Source organism: Mauremys reevesii, unplaced genomic scaffold, assembly GCF_016161935.1.
Source record: "Mauremys reevesii isolate NIE-2019 unplaced genomic scaffold, ASM1616193v1 Contig16, whole genome shotgun sequence".
In the NCBI taxonomy this organism is placed as follows: domain Eukaryota; kingdom Metazoa; phylum Chordata; order Testudines; family Geoemydidae; genus Mauremys; species Mauremys reevesii.
The window spans coordinates 923,631-943,253 of NW_024100782.1; the positions used below are offsets into that span (position 1 = coordinate 923,631).

At 47.9% G+C, this 19,623-nt stretch overlaps 1 protein-coding gene across 1 annotated transcript; it reads right to left on the bottom strand.

Moving 5' to 3' along the window:
- Positions 1 to 14,829: 14,829 nt before the first annotated feature.
- Positions 14,830 to 15,762, bottom strand: LOC120393181 (olfactory receptor 13H1-like). Its single transcript, XM_039517754.1, has one exon. It carries the CDS (start codon positions 15,760 to 15,762, stop codon positions 14,830 to 14,832), a length of 933 nt encoding a protein of 310 aa, XP_039373688.1.
- Positions 15,763 to 19,623: the final 3,861 nt, after the last annotated feature.

The window sequence follows — 19,623 nt, forward strand, 5'->3', positions numbered from 1 at the left end:
ACCAATGGGGATTGCATTTTTGCAATGGTTATTTTGCCTCTCAGTCCAGCCCTTAGTATTTTTCCGCATGCCATTGCTTGTGTGTACAACTTGATTCTCAAATATTCAGTAAAGGCAGTATGCTGCCTGCGATAACGTCTTTCTCCCTGGAAAAAAAATCTATTGTCATTTTTGCTGAAAATTAGAACTGCTGTTGTGGGTCAGACCAATAGTCTGCCTAATCTAATATCCTGTCTTCTGACAGCAGCCAGTGCCTGGAGCCAGGGGCGGCTCTAGGAATTTGGCCGCCCCAAGCACGGCGGCATGCCGCAGGGGGCCCGCTGCCGGTCGCCGGTCCCGCGGCTCCGGGGGACCTCTTGCAGATGTGCCTGCGGAGAGTGCACTGGTCCCGTGGCTCCGGTGGACCTCCTGCAGGCATGACTGCGGAAGGTCCGCTGGAGCCACCTGCCGCCCTGCCGGCAAAATGCCGCCCCAAGCGCGCGCTTGGTGCGCTGGGGTCTGGAGCCGGCCCTGCCTGGAGCTTCTAAGGCAGTGATCCCCAATCTTTTTGTGGCCAGTAGCACATTCATGTTTTCAGAAGAGTGTGGCGGGCGCCAACAATTTTTCAAGGCTTATTTTGTATTTGTACATTAAATAATACAAAAACCATCCTATTTAATATAACATAATATATGAATCCAGAGAGAAGTCGGAGAGAAGCCACGAGGACAGAGAACACCGGCACTGGCAGCCTTCAGCCCTGGAGTTCTCTGTCCCTGGCAGGTGCGGGGCCGTGGCTTCTCTCTGGCTTAAGCCGTGGCCCCGCACCTGCCAGGAACAGAGAACACCGGCACCCACAGGCTCCTCAGCTCCCGTCTGCTCTGCCTGATTGGAGGGGCTGTGAACAGAGTGCTGACTTGGGGTTTCTTACCTAGCACTCTGTTGCACCTCCATATGAAGGCACTTTAGCAATGTATTTCTCAGTTACATGACAAAAGAGCGTGAAATATAAATATTAGCAAAAAATCCCAATTTTTATCTTTATTTCTCAAGTATGTTATCCAGTGTATCCTACAAACAACAACCCATAAATGTTCATTGAGCAATGACTTGCCGTTTAAAATTTTTATTTAACGTCTATTCCTAGTCAAGTATTGAAATCACACCCACCCACCCATTAGCAAAGGCAGGATGACCCATACTGTATTCAGATCTCGTGTACATGCATATGCCTTATAATGAATCCATGACTTTGAAAATATCTGATCATTGCTGAAGTGCAGCAGGCGATGTTGTCATCATCACATCTCCATCTTCTCTGGTTATCAGAGGGGACACTTTTCCGTTCTGCCAAAGGAAGAAAGGTGGTTGTTGTGCACACCATGAAACAAGCCCTACAACTCTTTGAACAGTAGCATGACAGTTCATGGGGTGGACATCAAGGAATAGTCAAAACAACAATGGCCATGAGCAGGGCCGGTGGAAGGAAGTTTCGCGCCCTAGGCAAAACTTCCACCTTGCACCCCACTCCCAGCCCTGTGGCAGCTCCCTGCCCCCCCCCGCCCTGAGGCACCCCTCCGTGGCAGCTCCCAACGCCCGGGGAGCCGTGCGGCACCTCCCCACCCCAGCTCACCTCTGCTCTGCCTCCTCCCTGAGCATGCCGCCCCTGCTCTAACTCTCCTGCCTCCCAGGCTTGCGGCACCAAACAGCTGATTGGCATCGCAAGCCTGGGAGCGGAAGAAGTGGAGCAGCGACCGCACGCTCGGGGAGGAACTGCTGTACAAAAAAAATTGAGGGCACCCCTTTTTGGCGCCCCCAAATCTTGGCACCCTAGGCAACCACCTAGTTCGCCTTAATGGTAGCACCAGCCCAGGCCATGAGTGTAAGATACTATTAGCCTGGGATGACAGAAGACATCACCGATTGAGTCTGTACTGGAATAAAACTAAAACCTGTAATATTTACTTTATATTTTAAATACAAGTTTTACATTTACATTGTAAAGAACAGTAATTATAGATTTGCTGCAAAATGTACAATCTCTTCCATTGCAACAACACTTTCATATAAGAAATTTAATGTCATCCTAGTATTCTGTCTGCATGACACAGGTTTTGCGATGTCTGCATTGCTAGAAAGTGGGAAGTGAAATAAATCTGGCTACCACCTTGAAAAGCATAAAGGTGAGTTTTGGACTCTGACACATCTACAAACTTTCTTCAGAATTTCCTTTTCCCTTCCTTCCAGTGTCAAAGCATTAGGAATGTTCTTAGTGCGGATGGCTTATACATTATATCAATGAGGCCTTTAATTCCCAAACGAATGCAATGCATGGGAGTGGCACAACAGAGTGCGACACTGAGCTGTATTGCTCCTTGCACTGCCATATTTCCGCAGATTTATTATTATATCATTTTTCTCACAAGTTTTCCTGTTTTTTTTTCACATTTGGTTTATTTCTTTATGTTCTGAATGGTTATGATAGTGTGGTTTCTTACAAGTCAACATATCAGTAACTGCTACCAGTAGCACATCCCTATGAGGAGCAGTGCAGCTGGTGCTTAGGAGGAAAGCGTCCGTGACAATGAACACATCACAGGGTCTGGTTCCTGCCACCAAGGTCTGGGAAAAGCAGTGGAGGGGGGCTGCGGGTCGGGATTGAGGCACACCGGTGGAGTTCAGGGAGCGGGATGTGATGGGGAGGAGATCAGGGCTGGGTCAGCAGGAGGGGTCTGAGAGACATTGTAACAGTTGGGGTGTTGGGGGAGCAGGGCTGAGATAGCAGGGGCTGTGCAGGGTCGGCCTTAGGGAAAATGAACCTGTATTTTGGTGCCCCCTCCCATCACTCCTGACCCCCACAGGCTCCCCGGGCTTGCTGCCCCGCCATCACCTCTGGGCTCTGCTGCCTTCCCCAGTGTTTAATTTGTATTGAAAGAGCTGCCAGAGCTCAGCCTGGGTGCAAATTAAGCACTGGCAGGGTGGCCTGATACTGGTGGGTGCTGGCCGGGTGCCCAGCTCTGAAGGCAACGCCACAGACAGCAGCAGCGCAGACGTAAGGGTGGCCTGGTGCATGGTGTATTGCCACCCTTACGTCTGCGCTGCTGCTGTGGCTTGTAGTGCCTGGCGCTCGGCACGTGGCTCAAGGTGAGATTCGTGCTGTCACACGGTGGGGGCTGCATCCTGCCAGAGCCCACAGCCCTCCTGCAGCCCTCTGGCTCACCGGGGCACCATTTCAGATTTTGAGGGGGAAGGGAAGGAAACTTTAAACATGATTCCAGGGACTACTTAGGCACCTGAAGATGCTAGGGCAGTGGTGGGCAACCTGGGGCCTGTCAGGGCAAGCTGCTGGCCGGCCGCCAGACTGTTTGTTTACATTTGCACGGCTGCCCGCAGCTCCCAGTGGCTGCAGTTCACCATTCCCGGCCAATGGGAGCTGGGGATGGGCATGCAAATGTAAACAAACAGTCTAGGGGCCCGCCAATGGCTTGCACTGATGGACCGTGTGTGGCCCGTATGTTGCCCACCACTGGTCTAGATTTTTTGCAGATAATAACTTAGGAATTAGGTGACAGGACCTAATCTAATTGTTATAAAAAGAAAGAAAAACTATATACAGACTCCAATTAAAGCCACGTTTAAAGTTTATATGCAAATTTAGAACAATGAGGAGACAATACCGCAAGGTATTCCCAATCCCAAGCCTTGAGGTATCAGTTCTGGAGCTTTAACACAGATATCAGAAACATAACTTTGAATCTTTCCTGGATCATGCCCCTTTCACAGCCTCCAAGTCAGAATTCAGGTCCCTGGTATGGTTGGCACCATTCCACGGCAAACACGGGAGGAACACAAGCACTGACTAGGAAAGTTCACATGCCCCAGTGTCATGATTGCCTGAGTATATTTACTTTCCACCAAGCAAACAGGCTGCAGGGAATGGCTGGCTGGCGGCTGGTGCTCAGGAGGAAAGCGTCCGTGATAATGAACTCATCACAATGTATGGTTCCTGCCCTTTGTTTTCCATTTTCTTTTTTATTTCATTTAATTTTTCCTGGGACTTTTTCAGTGTTTATTACCACCACAACATAAACAGGTGAAAATCGGTGCAAAAACTATTAATCATTTTTCTGGGTAAATATCAGGGTTTATTTTGATGGGCAGAAGGACAGTGGAAAAAAAGCATGCAGTGAATGGATGAATGGAATTCAATGTGTTTTTCTGCAGAACTAAAACAGAATTCAAATCTCTTTGCCACCTCAGAGTTGAAGAAAACAATACATCCCTAATCCCCAAATAAACCTTTTCATTTGAATAAATAGTTTACTGTTGTAGACTTAGAACGATTAGCTTGTAAATACGTAACCCTTGTGGCAGGTAAAGCCAGTAGCAACAAGGGCCCAGTTCAGTATCTAGGGGTTCCTTTTCAACAGTGTAGCAAAAACTTTCAATAAAAAGAGGGGCTCATAAACAAAAAACATGATCAAAAGACCCATCCCCAAGTAAGTTTCCACTTCCCTCAGCGTCTTAAGTCCAGCAACCCAAAATTCCCTTTAATGTGTCCATCCCTTTGTCGGGGTTATCTCTATCCCAGACTTTTCAGGTTCGTTGTCTGACCGCAAAGAGACAAGCAACCCAGCAAAGTCCAAATACCAAGTTCTTTATTAATGCATGAACACAAACAACAAAGAACAGCCCGTTCTCCACATAGAACTAGCCCCCGCTTCTGCAGATTCAAACTGTGTTTTATTAGCTGCTCCGTCGCGTCATCACTTACGTCGCGTCATCACTGTACCTTCCCAGTTATACTTTCCCAGCATACAAAACAAAGAGCAACTGTTATTTCTTCATTATCTTCATAGTTAGTACAAAAAAGTATGTTACTTCAAAAAGCTTCTTCAAGCATTTTTCCCAGCCTCTGCAAGCACTGTCTTATCTAACAAGGTCATACAGTCAGCAACCAGGCAAGCGCCTGACTGTTTCAGCTAGTATATATTTTTTTCCTTCAGTAGGCCTTGCTGTGTTATTGCTAAGCAAAACAGGCCATCAAGGCAAACTCATCACCTTCTCTGTACCCGACTCGCAGTTGCTGTCCTTGGCCAGTGCAGCCCCACAGTTCAGAGATTCATCCGCAGAGTTCACCTCCCACCCTGTGTGGAAGGTGGGGGCGGGGGGATAAGGAGGCACCTTACGCACTCCATTGCTCAGGCACTCGCTCATCGCCTCAATGGCCAAGTCTCTGCGAGGCTCTGCTCTGGTCCTCTCCACCAGTTTCTCTGCTGGCTGCTTGCCACACTGCTCCACCAGCCACCCACCCACCAAGATGTCTTCATACTTCCCCCCCCCCCACCGTTAACACAGCTCTCAGCGATTTCAGCTGCTAGTGGGGGAGCCTCATGGCTGGTTCACACTGGTCTGTCTCTTGCAATAGAGACACTGTCCCAAAGCAGGTCTAATACTTAGACCTAGGTATCAGTGACTTCAGCTCTGCAGCATGTAACAAGACTCTCAATTGAGTCTAAATTAGCTCTGTTGTTGTACCATGGAGAGAGGACAGGTCAAATAATATCTAGGCCTGTAGCGAAGCGAGACTCACTGGGATGGCGCCTCCTGCTGGTCATCTTGGGAATTAGTTCTTGTCCAGCCCAGAGCGCCCTCTGCAGGCTGGTGTCTCACCTGCCGCTGGCCCCGTGTCCGTCCCAGACTCCGGGGCCCTTTACCTCGGGGTTCTGTCCCAGCAGTATCCCCTCGTTCTGAGTCTCCTTTCCCAAGGGAATCCCCAACCCTCTAAACCCACCTTGCCTCAGTGGCTACTGCCAGTCATCATCTAGGCCCTGCTCACTGGGGCAGACTGCAGTCTGTAATGGTCACTCATCATTGGCAAGAGAATTAAGACCTGCTGCCTTTGCCTATTCCCAGAACCTGGAAAACCAGGCGAGGAGGAGGAGACGGCAGCGCGGTGATGAGAGTGATGAGGACATGGACACAGAATTATTTCAAACCGCGGGGCCCGGCGCTCTGGAGATCATGCTGTTAATGGGGTAGGTTCATGCCGTGGAATGCCAATTCTGGGCCTGGGAAACAAGCACAAACTGGTGGGACCACATAGTGTTGCAGGTGTGGGATGATTCCTAGTGGCTGCGAAACTTTCGCATGCATAAGGGGACTGCTGCCCCCTTACTAACATTCAGTGGGGGTGTTTTGGTTGGCTAGCTCCCAGAACTAAAAGGGGAGGGCTGATAGATCGGAAATGAATCTGGCACTGTGTCTCTCTGCTCTACGCCAGTTACAACAATTGCCACTTACAGAAACATTGGGAAAGTTGTCACATCCCCAAGGGTTTCATTAAAGGTCCGTTTAGCAGTTGCGTGATCCCTCGTTGCTGTAGCGATCAGACCCAATGCCCCGAGGAAGCTCTCTGCACACTGCAATGCACAGTGCAATGCGCTCTTTTAATGATGCCCAGTGCGATTTAGCTGAGCCATTAAAAGTTGCATTGGGGCTGCTAACTTGGCCCCCCTCTGGAGACACACGCTTACATGGCAGCTCTCCTTCGGCAATGATTATGGCCAGACAGGATTGCTTCTGAAACGCTCTCCAAGTCGCGGATGTGATTACTACAGAGTGATATTCACGGCGGATGGACCACTGGTCAATTTGATGGCCAGTGGGCTCAACACACCTGCAGTCGAGTCATTGCCAAGTCAGGCCTGGTCTACACACAGATTTGGTGCTGGTAGAAACCTCTTGGTTAGGGGTGTGATTTTCAAACCAGTGCGACAGCTAGAGTGGACACAGTTAGAACCAGTATAAAGGTGCCTTCTACTGGTATAATTGATTTTCCTTCCGTGCAAGAATAGCTACACTGCTGTGACACAGCTTTTTAGCAATAGAACTAAGGCCTGGTCTACAGCTGAAAATTAGACTGATCTACCTCCGCCACTCAGGGCTGTGAAGAGTTGTGCCCTGAGCACTGTAGTTACATCAACCTTGACGTTCCCCTGAGGCCCTGCTCCTGCACTGACTCTTCCCCCAAAACCCCGCCCCTTCTCACTCCTCTCTGCCCCCTCCCTTCCCATTGCTTACCCTTGTGATCAGTAAAAAATAGGAGGGCCCCTCTGGGCCCTCCTGTTCCGGCGCCCTGATTAACGACATTTGATGGGGAAACCCAGTGCTACGGCACTAAAGCGGCCCAACTACAGAGCCAGTGCAGCAGCTGTAGTGTAGACATGCTCTCAAAAATCCACATGGGGGCCCTGCACTGCACTGCACTGCACTGTGTATACTGAGAGAGTGAAAACAGTCCCGCTTTTGTGTGTAAACGAGGCCTGGGGCTTGAATGCCATCTTCTCGGCCAACTGCTTTGTCTCTGAAGTAGGTGTCCAGGGATCATAGTAATGACCTTGGTATAAAACCTGGATAGATACATTCCAAATGCTTCTTTACCTCAGGTCCACATATACCCCTCGTCAGACCTAGAATGCAAAGTATTACACAAGCAAACAAACTTTCCTTGGGTTTTCATGAAAAAGGAGGCGGGGTTGGGAGGTCGAGTGCTTTTGGGTGTATTCAGTGGTGGTGAAGGGACACGTGTACTGTGGGTGTGTCTACACTGCACACTGAGGCCTGGCCGAGGCTACGTGATTGGGTCTACACAAGGCAGATTGCACCAGTCTAGTGGTGTCTAGTGGTCTCCCACCACTGTAAACGTCCTGTTACGTCAACACAGTAATACCACTTCTCCAAGTGGCCAGAGCCAGGACCTGGTGCTAGGACTTTGCTAGCAGGACAGTCGGTGCCTAGGTCTTTAGAGCCCTTCAGAAACTCCTGTGTTCCAATATTTGTTCTTATGATTTGTTTTAATCCTTCCTCTGGTAACTTTACTCAGGGATTCTGCATTGAAATGATTTTCCCCGGTAAAAGCCGCTTCTGCCAATTTGAAAAATTTTGATTTTTTCTGAAGTGAATAGTTTTAAATTTCATTTCACAGGAAATTTATTTATTTATTTATTTTCTTCCCATTTTGGAATGAAAACAATGATCAGAATGTTGGAATATCCCCCAAAATGGAAATTTCATATTTTGTCCCCCTGTAGTTCTCTATAGCTAGACTGGGAAGGGTTAGGGTTGTGGGTTTTTTTTCATTGGTAAATGTCAATAAACATCGATTTCACTGTACAGATTCAAACTGATGAAAAAATGTCTATTGAAAATAATATAAAATTCCTGATTGGCAAAGGAAGAGAAATGCTGCTTGAGAACATAGGACAGTTTGATTTACAGACCTTTCCTCCATGAATTTTGATATTTGATGCTGACAATTTGTGTTTTAATGGGTATCATTTTTGAATCTCAAAGTCAACTGTCACTAAATAATTTGCACAACTGTGAAAATTTAAATAAATAAAAATTGAAAAAAAATTATTTAAAATAAACATCAATATCATCTGCTGAAATGATAAAAAAAACAGTAAAAACTCTCATTCTGCCAAGCCTAATTATAGGGTGGTTTATGCCCTAAAGAATGAGGTTTTACAGCACTTCAGGAGCTCCTGTAATCTATTTAGTGTCTTTAGCTTTGTTTTCATGAAATGATGGGGTCTAAATTAGCTGTTACCACTCAAGGAAGAGATCTTGACGTCACTGTAGATAGTTCTCTTAAAACAGGCACTCAATGTGCAGCGGCAGTCAAAAAAGTGAACAGACTACTGGGAATAATTAAGAAAGGGATAGATAATAGGACAGAAAATATCATGTTGCTGCTATAAAAATCCATGGTATGCCCACATCTTCACTACTGTATGCAGATGTGGTCGCCCCATCTCAAAAAAGATACATTGGAATTGGAAAAGGTTGAGAAAAGAGCAACAAAAATGATGAGGGGTATGGAACGGCTGCCATATGAGGAGAGATTAATAAGACTGGGACTTTTCAGCTTCTAAAAGAGACAGCTAAGGGGAGATGTGATTGAGGTCTATAAAATCATGACTAGTATCAATAAAGTAGATAAGGAAGTGTTGTTTACTACTTCTCATAACACAAGAGCTAGGGGTCATCAAATGAAATGAATAGGCAGCAGGTTTAAAACAAATGAAAGGAAGTATTTCTTCACCCAATGCACAGTCAACCTGTGGAACTCCTTGGCAGAGGATGTTGTGAAGGCAAAGACCATAAAAGGGTTCAAAATAAGAACTAGATAAGTTCATGGAGGACAGGTCCATCAATGGCTATTAGCCAGGATGGGCAGGGATGGTGTCCCTAGCCTCTGTTTGCTGGGAATGAGCGACGGGGAATGGATCACTTGATGATTACCTGTTCTGTTCATTCCCTCTCGGGCACCTGGTACTGGCCACTGTCGTAAGACAGGATATTGGGCTAGATGGGCCCTAGGTCTGACCCAGTATGGCCATTCTTATGTTCTTCCTTTCTATTGTAACTCTGCTGAGGAAGTTTCCATGGAAATGATTTTTCCATGGAAAATGCAGCTTCTGCAAATTTGAAAATTTCCATTGGAAAATTCAGACTTTTTTTCTGAAACAAATGAATTGTATTTTTTTTTTAATTTTGTTTCACAGGAAATGTTGACCTTTTTTGCTTGCTTTCTGGTTTGGCACAAAAAAAAAACTTTTTACAAACAAAAATAGCAGGATTTCCCACAGCATGGAAATTCCAAATATCGATCTTCCATAGTTCCCAGTGTCTCACGACCACGAAAACATTGGCACAGTGACAGTGGTTCTGAAGAGAACAAGGCTGGAGGTGCAACATAGCTTGGCTGTGTGCAGCGGAGTGGAATGTGGCAGCAGATTACACATATCTGAAGAGTGAAAATATAAAGGCAGGCTAGGGAACAATTATGGTAGTTCCATCCAGGTGGTACCATTATGGGCATCCCTTTGTTTGACTGTTTGTTTAACTTGTTGCTCCTACAAAGAGGGATGTACAACAGGCTCCCAAGACAATTTTCCAAAACTCCATCAATTTGGGACATTTAAGAACCAGGGGTCACCCAATCAAATGAATAGGCAGCTGGTTTAAAACAAAGGGAAGTACTTCTTCATCCACCACACAGACCACCCGTGGAACTTGTTCCCAGGGGATGTGGTGAAGGCCAGAAGTATAACTGGATTCAAAAAAGAATTACAGCAGTTCATGGAGAAATAGATCCATTAGTGGCTACTAGCCAAGATGGTCAGGGATGCAATCCCATGCTCTTGGTGTCCCTCGGTCTCTGGCTGCCAGATGCTGGGAGTGGATGACAGAATGAACCACTTGATGATTCCCTGTTCTGTTCATTCCCTCTGGGGCACCTGGCACTGGCCACTGTCAGAAGACAGGATACTGGGCTGGACGGACCATTGGTCTGTGTAGTGGGGTGGTTACCCGCTGCAGTCCTGATAGGGTAGAAGCCAGCCCTGGGAGAGGGCTCGGGGCTAGGAGAAAAAGCCCAAGCTGGCCACGCCCCAATCAGGGCAGCTGGGCCTTTTAAGAAGGCCAGAGCAGCCAGAAGCTGAGCAGAGTCCCTCCTCTAGTGGTGGAGGGAAACTGGCCTGGCTGCAGGGGAGTAAGAAGGTACCTGGGAGTGAAGCAGGGCTGGGGAAGAGCCAGAGGAGCAGGGGAGCTCTAGGCTGGTGACTCCCCAGGCTGCAGGGCCTGGTTCCAGGCCCAGAGACGTACTGGGTGGTAGAAGAAGGCAGAAGGTCAAACCTCCTTGCCTGTGATGAGTGGCTTTTATACTGCAGTCTGTCCCAGTGAGTGGGGGGCTAGGTAAGGACTGGCAGTAGCCTGACTGAAGTGAGGTGGGGGTAGTGGGTGGGGGCTCCCTGGGGAAGGGAGACCCACAGAGATTGTTGGGGTATTGCCAGGGGCCAGCACCTCAGAGAGAACAGGGGTCCGGGAGGGACACAGGGGCCAGCTGTAGTGGATCACCGAGCTGCAGAGGGTGCTCCGGGCTGGAAAACAAGCTAATTCCCTGAGAGACCAGCAGGAGGTGCCACTGGGTGAGTCTGCGCCCGGTTACAGTCTGACCCAGTATGGCCGTTACCTCAGTCTTGTCAAAGTAATTTAAAATTAGGGGTGGCAACAGCCATGTGCTGGAAGAGATGTACAAACTTTGCTGGGTCTGATTCTTTGAATCAAGATCCACTAGTGATACACTGAGAGGGGAACTGGGTCCTGTCAATGGCAGAATGCTTGGCAAAAGCCTGATTTTTCAGTGTCAAGGCAGAAAAGCCAAAATGCTTTATTTCAAGACCAATTTTATTAGTTCATTTATAGAGAGGGTTGGGAATTTTCTGTCAAAACGTTTTTTTTTTTGGATGGAAAATGGAATTTCTGCAACTTGTTTCCATTTCCCATTGGGAAAATAAAAATTAAAGATTTCCAAAGCTGGACCAAATCCACAATGGTGCTGCCTCTGATTGAACTGATGCAATATATCCTGGGAAACATAGTGACCACCATGCATCATGGGAGATATAATCCATACCATAGAGAATGGTGGAACAAGACACCCGAACTACAATTCCCAAGATGCACTGCTGCTTCCCCTCTGACTGAATGAATCCAGTATATCCTAGGAAACATGTGGGTTGTTGCACTCCATATGAAAATCTGTTTATAAGTATGAATCTAATGTAACTGGAATATGCTTTATGCAAAAGGTCTCTTGTAAGGTATCATTACAAAGCTTAGGATCCACTGCGTGTGTTCATCCCATTTGTTTGCATGTGTTATTTCTATGTCTGGAGTTAGAAGAATAAATTATAACTTGTATTACTGATGCAAACATATTAAGTGGAAGCCATTAAGGGTGCTTCAGAATCAATGACTTGTAAATGGCTCTGTTTACTTGCAAACCTTCCTGTATACCTGGGTGCAAGCCAGTGGGTAATGAAGGCTTAGATGTCGCATGATACTGGAATCCATCTTTAACCTGGTGCTTTTCCATTTAGAAGGAGGGGTGGGAACCCAGAGAGAGACAACGGATTCCCACCTTGTGTCAAAGATAAAAGGGGGTGGAACAGAACAAAAGGGACTTCCAGTCATGAGAAGTCCCCTAGTTGCCACCTGAGCTGGAACTAACAAGGACTGTACCAGGTGAAAGGATTGGGCCCAGACTAAGAAGGAGTCTAGTCTGTAAAAAAAGCTTATTGGAACATCTCTGAGAGTGAGATATTACCTGTAATCAGTTTCTTAATGTATTAGGCTTAGACTTGTGTGTTTTTTTGTTTTGTTTTTTGTTTGTTAACTTACTTTGTTCTCTCTGTTATTACTTGAAACCACTTAAATCCTACTTTTTATACTTAATAAACTCACTTTTATTTATTAATTAACCCAAAGTAAGTGATTAATACCTGGGGGAAGCAAACAGCTGTGCACAGGGGTGAGCTGTTGTTAAATTTTAGCAGCCATTTTAGAACCGCTTGTTAAGGGCTGCTAAATTTAACAAAAGTTCCCGCCCACTCCTCTCCTGCTCCGCCCTCTTCTCCTCCCCCTCCCCTGCTTCCCGCAAATCAGATGTTCGCGGGAAGCCTGAACAAGCATCATGGAGGCAGCCAGCAGGTAAGCTGGGGCGCGGAGGGGGAGGGGAGGTGCGGCTGGCTCAGCAGCTCCCGGTCCCAGACCGCGGCTCCCTCCAGCCCAGCACCGGCCCGGGGAGTCGGGCCCCACGGCTGCCGCCGAGCGGCCGGGCCCCGGTGCCGGCCCGGGGAGTCGGGCCGAGCAGCTCGGCGAGTCGGGCCCCGGTGCCGGCCCGGCCCGGGGAGTCGGGCCAAGCGGCTCGGTGAGTCGGGCCGGGGCCCGGTGCCGGCCCGGCCCGGGGAGTCGGGCAGAGCGGCTCGGCGAGTCGGGCCGGGGCCCGGTGCCGGCCCGGCCCGGGAGTCGGGCCCGGTGCGGGCCCGGCCCGAGTCGGGCCGGCCCGGGAGTCGGGCCTCGGGCGCCGGTCGTGGTCCTGGCAGAGTGGACCCGGTCCCAGGCAGTGTGGTAAGGGGGCAGGGAGGGTGGGTTGTGGGGGTGGATAGGGGTCAGGGCAGTCAGAGGGCAGGGAACAGGGGGATTGAATGGGGGCAAGGGTCCCGGGGAGCAGTCAGGAAAGAGCAGGGTTGGATGAGGTGGTGGGGGCACTCAGGGACAGAGAGAAGGGGTAGTTGTATGGGGTAGGGGTTCTGGGGGGGCATTGAGAATGAGAGGAGGGGTTGGGTGGGGAGGCAAGGGGCAGTCAGGGGACAGGGAAGGGGGGAATGGGTCAGGGGTCTCGGAGTGTGTGTGTTAAGGAACATGAGGGGTTGGATGGGGCACGACCCCCCCCACGGAGGGGGGGGGGAGGAGGGAACCTGTTGTTAAAATTTTGGAGGGAGGAGGGAACCCGTTGTTAAAAATTTGGCAGCTCATCACTGGCTGTGCATATCTCTCTATCAGTGTTATAGAGGGCGGACAATTTATAAGTGTCTCCTGTATAAGATTTATACAGAGTCAAATGGATTTATTTGGAGTTTGGATCCCATTGGGAGCTGGGTGTCTGGGTGCTGGAGATAGGTGACCTGATGAGCTGTTTTCAGTTAGGTCTGCAGCTTTGGGGGCATGCCTGGAAACCCTCGGTCTGTGTGGCAGCAGGCTGGCGTGTCTGGCTCAACAAGGCAGGGTTCTGGAGGCCGAAACTGGCAGAAAAAATGGACTCAGAGGTAATCTCAGCACAACAGGTGACAGTCCCAAGGGGGTCAGTAGTGGGGCAGCTGCCCCACTCCAACAGAACAGGGGTTCAAAGCAGCCCTGGAGAGGCTGCGGCTGGGATAAGGAGCGAGAGCAGCTGAAGGAGTAACTGACCACAACTGTGGCCAGCTCAATTAGGGCCCAGCTGGCCCTGATAAGGGAGCTGTGGGGGCCAGGAGCTGAAGAAGTCTCACTCTAGCTTTGGAGTGAGAAGGGCCTGGCTGCCTGGGAGCACAGGGTACCTGGAGCAGTCAGGGCTTGGGAAGGGCAAGAGGAGCTGGGGAGCTCCAGCCTGGCAACTCCCCTGCAGGCCTTGTTGGGGACCTAAAGAGGCACTGGGGCGGCAGACATGTCGCCCAGGGCTAGGCAGCTGGTCCAACCCCCTTGCCAGTAATAAGTGGCCCTTACAGGCTGCAGGCTGCCCCAGTGAATGAGGGCTAGATGATGACTGGCAGTAGCCACTGAGGCAAAGTGGGTGTAGAGGGTTGGGGGGTCCCCCTAGGAGAGAAGACCCAGAGTGTGGGGACTTCTGGGGCAGAACCCCAAGATAAAGGGCACCGGGGTCTGGGAGGGACACAGCGCCTGACGTAGGTGAGACACCGGCCAGCAGAGGGCGCTCTGAGACTGGAAAAGAGTTAACTCCCAGACGACCAGCAGGAGGCGCCACGCCAGTGAGTCTTCGGCCTTGCTACAGGGTCTCTGTGACTGAACCCATCACAACATGTGACCAGCATGCACCTTGGGGAAATATATTTCAACCCACAGAGAAATATTTCCCCATGATTAACAGTAGTGCTCAGGGGAAGACAGGTTAGTGTCAGACATAACAATTTGACATTTCTGCACCAAAAGATTCCCTGTTCTGAGAAAAATAATATTTTGACTTTTTATTCCCATCTTCCTTTATTCTACTCACTTATAATTTACTACAGAAAGAGATGCGAGGTGAAACTTTAACAAATAAAGTCTGCCTCAGTCTGGGAAATTGGAATCCTTCCTTCACCATCCAACGTCGTTTAGGTCAGGAATCAGGTTCTTCTACAACTCTCTATCCTGAGCGTCTCTATGTTATTAAGTCAGGAGGCACATGAAGAAGGCTCTGAAGCACACATGGGAGAAAGGAATCAAAGCTCTCGGAAGCTCTCAGCAATTCATTTTCGCTCCTGCCAACTTCCTCAGGGCCTCCTTCACATCCTTGTTTCTCAGGCTGTAGATCAAAGGGTTTAGAACCGGAGTGACTGCTCCGTAAAAGAGGGAAATGTACTTGTCCTGATCCGCGGAAGATTTGGACTGAGGCCGCAGATACACAAAGATGGCTGCCCCGTAAAACAAGGCCACCACGGTGATGTGGGAGGCACAGGTGGAGAAGGCCTTGATCCTGCCCTGGGTGGAGTGGATCCTCAGCACAGCCACAATGATGTGGACATAGGCCACGAGGATGAAAGAAAAGGGCCCCAGCAGGACCAGGACGCTGGTGCTGATCATCACGATTTGGTTGCTGCGGGTGTCCGAACAGGCCAGCTTCAGCATGGACTGGAGCTCACAAGCAAAGTGGTTGATGACGTTGGGCCCGCAAAAGCGAGGTTGCTTGGCCAGGAAATCAGACAGGCACAGGAGGAAACTGCCACTCCATGACATGGCTGCCAGTTGGACGCAGACCCTTTTGCTCATGATGAGGGTATAGCGCAGCGGCTTGCAGATGGCCACCCAGCGGTCATAAGCCATCACAGCCAGCAGAAGGCACTCGGTTATCCCGAAGAAGCGTGAGATGTACATCTGAGCCAAGCACCTGCCCAGGGAGATGGAGGGTCTCTTGGAGAGGCAATGGACCATCAGCTGAGGGGCGTTGATGGTGATATAGCAGATATCTAAGAAGGACAAGTTACTGAGGAAAAAGTACATGGGGGTGTGGAGTCGGAGGTCCACTCTGGTAAGCAGGATCAGGAGAGCGTTTCTGACCAGGGTCAGTAGGTAAATTGCAAAAAGGAAGCCAAAGAGGGTGAACTTCACATGAGGGCCACCAGAAATTCCTACCAGGATGAATTCAGTCACCACAGAGTCATTGTTTCCTTCCATGGTACCACCATCCAGGGCTCATCTACCAAGAGACAGGAGGAATGGTTACTACATTGAGGGCTAACAACAGGAGAGACATCATGCCATGCAAAGTCAGCAAAGCCGGGCATTATGTGCAAATGGACATTTTTCTGCAATAGCCTACACAATGCTGTGCACAATACCGAAATGCACCAAGTACAGTTGTTTATTGCACTAGCACCTGAAATAAAACTACTGCAGATAGTTAAGTCCCAAGCAGACTGCGAAGAGCTACAAAAGGATCTCTCAAAACTGGGTGATGGGGCAACAAAATGGCAGATGAAATTCAATGTTGATAAATGCAAAGCAATGCACATTGGAAAACATAATCCCAACTATATATATAAAATGATTGGGTCTAAATTAGCTGTTACCACTCAAGAAAGAACAAACAGTAATGTTCTCAAGTTGCAATGGGGGAGATTTAGGTTGGATATTAGGAAAAAACTTTTTCACTAGGAGGGTTTTGAAGCACTGGAATGGATTACTTAGGGAGGTGGTGGAATCGCCTTCCTTAGAGGTTTTTAAGGTCAAACTTGACAAAGTCCTGGCAGGGATGATTTAGTTGGGGATTGGTCCTGCTTTGAGCAGAGGGTTGGACTAGATGACCTTCTGATGTCCTTTCCAACTCTGGTATTCTATGATTCTATAATTCTTTCATTTTGGAGTCATTGTAGATAGTTCTCTGAAAACATCTACTCAATGTGCAGCGGCAGTCAAAAAAGTTAACAGAAGGTTGGGAATCATTAAGAAAGGGATAGATAATAAGACAGAAAATATCATATTGCCTCTGTATAAATTCATGGTACACCCACATCTTGAATACTGTATGCAGATGTGGTCACCCCATCTAAAAAAAGATATATTGCTGGAAAAAAGTTCAAAAAAAAGCAACAAATTAAATTAATACAGAGAACGGCTGCCATCAGAGGAGAGAGATTAATAAACTTTTGACTTTAAGCTTGAAAAGAGAGGTGAGGAAGGTGAGACAGTCACAGTCAACAACTCTGGAACTCTTTCCCCAGAGATTGTTGAGAAGAAGACTAGAGGGTTCAAAAAAAAGAAAAAGATAGCTCCATCAATGGCTGGCTCATAGGATAGGATGGGGTAGGGTGTGTCTTCTAGCCTGCAGAAGCTGAAGCTGGGAATGAGCGACAGGATGGATCACCATGTGTTTCCTTCTGTGGGGCACTGGGCACCTGGGCATGGGCCACTGTTGGAGACAGGATACTGGCTGATGGGACCTTGGTCTGACCCAGTCTGTCCACTCTATGTTCTTCATGAGCAAAAAAAAAAATCACTTCGGATAAGTGTCTAATAATAGTCTCTTTCCCTCTTTCCTATGCAGTTGTCAGTATGGGTTATATTACATGGAGGTGTCTTCCCAGGAAAAGGTTTTTTTGGTTTTGAAGAAAAACAAACAACGGAAAACTTGTGTTGGTGTCACAAATTGCTGATGTCAGTGAGAGGGAAGGAAGCAACAGGAGAAGTGTGATTTACTCCTTTTTGTCATCACAAGAACTAAGAAATGAAATGAAAAATGAAATGAATAAAGGCAAGGAAACAAAAACAAAAAGAAAGTGTTTCTTCAAACAAACAACCAGTGGAAACACTTGCCAGAGGAGATGTGGGGAGGGCCGAGAGACTATAAGGAGGTCAAAAAAAAAAAAGATAAGTTCATGGAGGAAGAGTCCAGGGGCAGGTAGGTCAGCTAGATAGGGGGTGGGGGGTCTGTCTTGTGTGTCCTGTCTGCTGGGAATCCTGATGATTCCCTGTTCTGTTCATTCCCACTGGGGCACTCGGCATTGGCCACTGTTGGAAGGTAATGGGCTAGATGAACCTTTGGTCTGACCCACTATGGCTGCTCCTAAGTTCTACATTGAAAAGTAGATCAACCTCGCTACGGCATTCAGGACAGTGAAAAATTTTGCAGCCTCCGCTCCACAGTTAGGTTGACCTAACCTCCGGTGTAGACACAACTACTTCAATGTAAGAATTCTTCTGTCAAGATGGTATCACCTATGGAATAGATGGGTTAACTAAATCATCAGTAAAACTCTCTAGCGTTGACTGGAAGCATCCACGCTATGGCACTGCAGAGGGTTAATAATAATAGCAGCCACAGGGTAGATACAGCCTCAGCTCACTGCCAACTGGTGTGTAAATCTGCAGCCTGCTAGTTTGCCATGCACTTACTGGCCATGCGGACCTGCCCCCACACACTAAAAGTTCCCAACCGCTGCTTCAGTATGTGAAAATACGCCAGGGAACTAATGTCAAAGATTCTAAGACTGGAAGGGACCACTTTGATCAGCTAGTCCAGGGGTCGGCAACCTTTCAGAAGTGATGTGCTGAGTCTTCATTTATTCACTCTGATTTCAGGTTTCGCGTGGTGCCAGTAATACATTTTAACATTTTTAGAAGGTCTCGTTCTATAAGTCTATAATATAGAACTAAACGATTGTTGTATGTAAAATAAAGAAGGTTTTTAAATTGTTTAAGAAGCTTCATTTAAAATTAAATTAAAATGGAGAGCCCCCCGGACCGGTGGCCAGGACCTGGGCAGTGTGAGTGCCACTGAAAATCTGCTTGTGTGCCGCCTTTGGCAAGCGTGCCATTGGTTGCCTACCCCTGATCTAGTCTGATGCCCAGTATAACACAAGCCTGAGAACTTGCCTGGTCATCCCTGCTTTAAACCCAGACCAAATCAAGCTAGGCCAGTCTTGATTTAAAAACTTCAAGCAATGGAAAATCCCCCTTGTCCCTTAGTGAATTGTCCCACAGATCAATCAGCCTCACGGTTCAACATTTGCCCCTTATTTCAAGGCTGATTTTTTCTCATTTCCGCTTCCAACCATCACATCTCTTGATGTTTTTTTCTGCTGGAAAAACTGCTGCTGATCAGATATTTCCTCCCCAGGTAGGTGAGTATAGATCATGTATGGCCAGAAATCGAGCCTCTAAATCCATATTCTTATTGTGCAACCAGAAAAGAAATTGTAGATGGTAGCATCATTAATGGCAGCCAATGTGGTTTTAAGAAAAATAGGCCCAATCGAACAAGCATGTAATCCTGCCTTGAGTACAGGGAACTGGACTAGACAACCTATCGAGGTCCCTTCCAGTCCTACATGATTCTTCCGATGGGACCACATATCATATTTAATAAATACAATAATAATAATAAATGATAGTCTGCAATTAAGTGTACCAAAATGCCTTTCTGATCTATGTAGGAATGAAAAAGAGAAAACCAGAATAAAAATATATACACCAGATCAAACAGGGGCAGTTCTGCACATGGAGTGAAGGAAAAATCCCAGTGACTCACCTCATTCCATAGCCCCAGGATTCACAGGGGCCAGGAGATTCGCAGAAGCATGTCCCGGGAATTTGCATCCTGCACTATCACAAGGAAGAGTCCTGAGAAAACTTGGGATGGGAAAAGATGAAAAATGTTCTGGTTTCTGGGACTTGGTGCCAGTGACAGCGAGTGTGAGATTATGACGTCTAAAGAGTCGTTTATCTTCTCAGATGTGAAAGCCAGGCAATATTGAGGCAATTCAGGGCTGTCATTGGAAGAAGGCATCCCTAATAAGGTAAGGTGCTTGGAACACCATCGGTTTGGGTGGGTTAAATCCAGAGATGATTATTTTAAGTACCAAAAAAGATTTCTATCGCTGATCAAATTAATTCTGGCTGATCACGTTAGCAGGAGGATTCTCCATATAATTTAGCCTCTATTCCAGATCCCATTCATGTGTGCGAATTCTAGTGCCTTCTGCGAGTCCTAGACAAGGACCCAGGCTCCTGGGCTTGTCCAGATGGCATGCACATTGG